A 6,000-nucleotide genomic window follows, 5' to 3' on the forward strand; every position below is an offset into this window, starting at 1 on the left:
AGGTTTTATGTTGATGATGACAGAGGAAATGGATTGAGAAAAGAATATTGTAACGGTAAACAACGAAGACGTGGATAAAAGTGTAAAAACGAGGATTGCAATAGTAGGGAGACAGAATACTGCATTGGTAAACATACAAGACCCGGTGATTAAACCATCTGTTGTCAAAGTAGGTTTGGCACAAAGGGTGAGCGCACTATGAATCATCAAGATTGATCAAAAGCTTGCCATCATTATTCTCTCTGAACAAACTGTTAAATTCTTTGTATACTGTGTTTGCTGATTTAGGTGTGGTGAAGATCGTAGATATAGGCTTAGTAGCCCAAACTATTTTTTTATTAGCTGTTTTAACGCCATGAACTACGAAACACCACAGAGCTCGAATCGAGAGGGCCTGAGTTATCTTACTGCCTATTTTATAGCAAAAATTTTATTGTGTTTTTAATCCGTGAAATAAGAGCATGAAAAATCTAGTTATTGTGTAACCTGGTTGTGTTCCTGCACTTCAAAGAAAGTAAAAGATACAGCCGCGGAAATACTATTTTGAAAATCACTATGAAACAACAGCTGATTTTGGTTAAATTTCAAAGAAAATAATTATTTTAAAACATTTGATTAAGTAACCATATTTTAGACTTTGAACCAAGAAAAATAACCGACAAATTCTTCTCTTCTGTAGCTTTGAGTGGAACGCACAACCCATGTACAACTTCTCAACCTACTAGCCTGGCTCTACCAATCACAAAAGTTGAGGTTCAGCCGGTGTCAAAGGTCCATTTGGGTTACAACATCCATCAGCTGAGTAAGTTGAAGCGATTCTTGACTACTCTGCAGCAATTCGGGAATGACATCTCACGCGACGTAGGCGAGCGCGTGCACAGTCTCATCTTGCTTTTAGTGGTGAGTGTTCAGTATCATTTTGTGTTTAGTACTGAGTGATTAGTATCATTTTCTTAGTAGTGAGTGTTTAATATCATCTTGTGCTAAGTATTGAGTGATTAGTAGTATTTTGTGGTGAGTATTTAGTATCATTTTGTGCTTAGTACTAAGCGATTAGTAGTATTTTGTATTTTTAGTGAGTATTTAGTATAATTTTGTGCTTAGTACTGAGTGATTGGTAGTATTTTGTGGTGAGTATTTAGTATCATTTTGTGCTTAGTACTGAGTGATTAGTAGTATTTTGTGGTGAGTATTTAGTATCATTTTGTGCTTAGTACTGAGTGATTAGTAGTATTTTGTATTTTGGGGTGAGTGGTTAGTGTCATCTTGTGCTTAGTGATGAACGGTTAATATCATCGTGCATAGCATCAGATTTACCTTTATAGTTTATGTACACTTGGGTGCAAGTGTTTGACATTATTTTGCATTTAGGCTAAAAACATTTACTTGCATTTACTGGATTTTTTTAAATATTCAAAACACGACGAATTATTTAGATTTACCAATAGATATCTTCTTCATCCTTACAAAGAACAAAATGAAACAGTTAATCTAAGATAGTCATTTTTACTTACATAAATTTTGGGTCAAATTTGGAAAAACCGAAACAAAAAATCACATTTCTGGCATTTTGACAAAGAACAAGATACGGAATTTGCCGTAAGAAATATATCTAACACGCAAACATGTTTAACTTCTCATTATGAAGAGTTTTTAATTGTGTTGTTTAACGATTTCGTTGCGTTTTCACGAATGCTTTATATTTAATTGGCCAACTCTGTGGGGAAACACGTGTAAGAGAAACAGACAATTCTAGCTATAAAATTAATTTACACAAATATCGTGTTAGAATTTCTATATCAAATCTTACGTTTACAATTTTTATCTTTTATGAAGAATTTAAAGGCCCGGCATGGCCAGGTGGTTGGGGCGCTTGAATCGCAATCTGTGGGGCGTGGGTTCGAATCCCCGTCCCACCAAAAATGCTCGCCCTTTCAGGCGTGGGGGCGTTATAATGTGACGGTCAATTCCACTATTCGTTGGTAAAAGAGTAGCCCAAGAATTGGTGGTGGGTGGTGATGACTAGCTGCCTTCCCGCTAGTCTTACACTATTAAATTAGGGACGGCTAGCGCAAAATTTTAACTTTAAGATGAGATTTTAATAAGAAGAAACAGTGAAGAAAGTTGGTATCTTTCACTTTATTATTAACCTTTTTTTTATACCTCTTATTACATATTATTATCATCATTTGTATTGAATTTTTAATTGTATGTTATGTTCTGTAAATGGTATTCAAGCTATTATATTTGACTAGTGAAATTTTTGTTTATTTTATTCATCAAGTTTATTTTGTAATTTAATTAGATGTCTAAAATTAGTATAATGACGAAACCAGCACTACTCTCTCTCTCTCTGTTAAGAAAGCAGCAAAAGGGTTGGTTGGTTGTTTCGTTTTAGCGCAAAGCTAAAGAGTGAACTACCTGCACTGTGTAAACCGCAGTGATCGATACCTGATTTTTATCGGATTATAAACCCTCAAGCTTACTGCTGAGCTACCCAGGTGGATTTGGGGAGTGGGGGAAGAGAAAGAGTTTTCAGATGTAACATCTCTCTGTTTGAATGATTTTATTTCATCTAACCTTTATTTAATAAACTACCCACTATTCTTCTGATCTTTAGATGTAGTGGAAAATTTGAAATCAGTCAGTTCTTTTTTCCTTTTTCGTTTGAAAGCTTTTTGAATTGACTCTTTTTCTGCATATGTATTAATTTTTTCATAGAACCAAAAAGTTTGTTCTTTAAGTCATCTTATTTGTCTCTCGGTGGGTCAGCGGCAAGTTTATGAACTTGCAACGCTGAAATCCGGGGTTCAATTCCTAGCAGTAGACAGAACACGGGCATATTCCACTGGATAGCTTTGCTGTCAAATAATAGTTTAAAATTATCAAAAAAATGTTTTATGTTTGTAAAAAAAATGCATGTACACAGTTGAAAATAACAAACTTTTTTAATTTCACTAAATATAACAAAATTACTTCTTTAGAATTCGGCTATAAGCATTGAAGAGTTTCATCAGAAAATTCAAGACATCACGAACTGTCCTCTTCGGCCATTTGTTGTTCCTTTCCTAAAGGTACGGTATAAAGTCTGAATGTAACTGAACTTCGAGGGAGAGAAGGTCTAAATGAATTCACATCATTTTACATAACTTATGGAAATATCTCTGTATAAGATCACCACTAATACCCGTGAACATTTGGTGGCAACACGAATTCCACAAAAAAATGTGCCTATCTTATCCGAAAAAACACACACAAATCCTTGATCCCATGCGAAGAGCTATATTATTTTTGTTGTTGTTCAAAATGCAAAGATAAATTTTTGATTAGAATGACCATTTATTTATGTGTCTGTACTAAGTTTTTGGTAAATCCATGGATCCAATCCTGAGAGCCTCCCAAACTCCTCTGCCCCCGTACAGTTTGAAAGTTTACAAAATATGAATTTAGATTATTGTGTCGAACATCTTTTTACACGTTAATACCAGTTTTCAAATCAATCAGATCAGTCAAACCTTTGAGCCCCCCAAATACCCTTATCCCTCTTTTTTTTAGCCCCCTTACGACTATTCCGACGTTTTTCACTTCTTTTATAATCTGTGGGATTAAGAACTTTCAAACAAAATACCAAGTATTTTTATCAAACATTGTGGGAGGAGTTCAAAAAACCAGGTAAAAACGTATGCGTAGTACAATTGAGAATTATAGTGATTGTGGAAACCATACTAACACGTAAGTTAAGCTTAACTCTTTTTAGGCCTATTTTACGCTCATTCATGTAGAGTCGGACCGACCCCCGTGGTACTCTTATTTAAAGTATTTATTAATTGAGATGAAATTATTTACGTATATGCTTTGAAAATTTTCCGAAATATCCTTTATTTCAGTTTGTGTTCAACCACGTGTTCACTTCTAAGTACTACAATATATCTCCATGTTTTAATTAAGCGAAACCTTAAACAAAAAGAGACCTTTGTTAACTTGTCTTTGGATAGTCTTTGATGATAAGATTAATTTAGTATTCATAATCTTTTGTTATATTAATGATACAGGAATGTTCTACTTGGAAACGTGAATTGTATAAATAATGTAACATCCCATATACACATCAATAATTCTATATTTCAGAGTATGTTACAATGATAAGCACTAAATTTACTAACATCACAATGCAGGTGTTGTTTATTTTTTATCATAGTGTATAAACGGTTATAAGAAATAACTGTATTTTCTTACATATATATTAATTTACCATTTTACACCGGTTCATTATGATTCAAACTAATGCAGCACGATGTTAGTGAAACTTATATCTTTTCGTATCTCAACAAATCCCTTGGAGGTGTATACATGTATGTATAACTTAAAAGTTTCGAAACACGTTCATTTCGATTGAGAACAGTTATAATATAGGAAGGATTATAATTTTCATTTTCTCTTTTCCTTTTATTATTGCAGTCTCATTTGCCAATGCTACAAAACGAGATCATACATTTTGCTCGTCTCGCCAAACAGACACCACAACAATACCTGAGACAATATGAACAGGCTGTTTTGGACTCAGTGGCGCACCCTAGTGGCGAACCTTTTGAAATATTTCAATCAAATTCCAAGGAAACCAGAAAGAGGCGCACGCCATCCACCAAGTAGGAGAAACGTTTATTTCATGTTCTAACATACGGATTTAACGGAGAATTAGGATCAGGTTTTAAAACCATACGGAGCAGACAATTACTTAAAAACTATTTTTAAAATTTGACATCTGATAATATTTGTGATGAAAATATCTTTACTTTGTGGGATGATAAAATATGACATTGTTTAACTTTATATAGCAAACACACACACATATGCTTTACTTATGTGTGTGTGTTTGCTAAATAAAGCTTGTGTGTGTGTGTGTTTGCTAGATAAAGCTTATGTGTGTATTTGCTAGATAAAGCTTATGTGTTTGTGTTTGCTAGATAAAGCATATGTGTGTGTGTTTGCTATATAAAGCTTATGTGTGTGTGTTTGCTAAATAAAGCTTGTGTGTGTGTGTGTTTGCTAGATAAAGCTTATGTGTATTGTTTGTTAGATAAAGCTTGTGTGTGTGTTTGCTAAATAAAGCTTATGTGTGTGTGTGTTTGCTAGATAAAACATCTTTCGTTTAAATTCTAAGATTAAATTTCATTTCAGAAAGTTTATATTCAGTGTCAGATAATAAACCCAGGTACGTTGTGTCACGATAGAACCTCAGAAGTAAGAGTGAAATTGATAAACACGTACATAACACATGCCGAATTTATGCTAAAGTAGATGCAGGATTTAACTCGTTAAACATGAAGAAAACAACACATCCGATCAACAAACAGGTACGCCCTCCAGTGGCTTAGGGGTAAATCTGAAGGCTTATAACGCTAAAAATCGGGTTCCGATATCCGTGGTGGGCACAGCACAGATAGACGATTGTACAGTGTTTATGAATTTAAAAAAAAATAGACCAAAAATTCTGACGCTTTCGAAGAGTTGACTATACTTCTTCAGGTTTCGAAGAGTTGACTATACTTCTTCAGGTTTCGAATAGTTGACTATACTTCTTCAAGTTTCGAATAGTTGACTATACTTCTTCGGGTTTCGAATAGTTGAATATACTTCTTCAGGATAAATATTTATTCTCATGGAGAAGAATAGTCAACTATTCAAAAGCACTCGAGTTTTGAATCTTTTTTTTTTTTAATTCATTGCACCTTTTGTTTGTGATCCTGTGGGCTAACTCTTTGACCAGAATTATGTAGCTCTATGTTTAACAACAAAATATAATCAAACCAACAAACAGGCAAATCACAAAGTAAAGAATACGCGGTATTTTGTACGCAGACGACATTTCGTGAATAAACAGTAGTTAATGTTTGAACCAACAGCTCTGAAAATATAGATAATCAAAAAGCATCTTACAATTAATTCTACAGAAACCACTTGCCCCCCTCCCCTCCCAGTGGCACAGCTGTATGTCTGCGG

At 34.1% G+C, this 6,000-nt stretch overlaps 1 protein-coding gene across 1 annotated transcript in view; it reads left to right on the forward strand.

Moving 5' to 3' along the window:
* The window catches only part of LOC111087097 (protein CBFA2T3-like), a gene marked incomplete at its 3' end in the record, with an annotated part of 52,015 nt that overhangs the window by 42,212 nt on the left and 3,803 nt on the right, over positions 1 to 6,000 (forward strand). The window contains exons 3-5 of the mRNA XM_022392513.1: positions 680 to 900; positions 2,985 to 3,074; positions 4,459 to 4,646. Coding sequence (XP_022248221.1) covers positions 680 to 900; positions 2,985 to 3,074; positions 4,459 to 4,646 — 499 coding nt within the window. The remainder of the gene's footprint in view (positions 1 to 679; positions 901 to 2,984; positions 3,075 to 4,458; positions 4,647 to 6,000) is intronic.

This window comes from Limulus polyphemus, unplaced genomic scaffold, assembly GCF_000517525.1.
Source record: "Limulus polyphemus unplaced genomic scaffold, Limulus_polyphemus-2.1.2 Scaffold1731, whole genome shotgun sequence".
Lineage (NCBI taxonomy): Eukaryota > Metazoa > Arthropoda > Merostomata > Xiphosura > Limulidae > Limulus > Limulus polyphemus.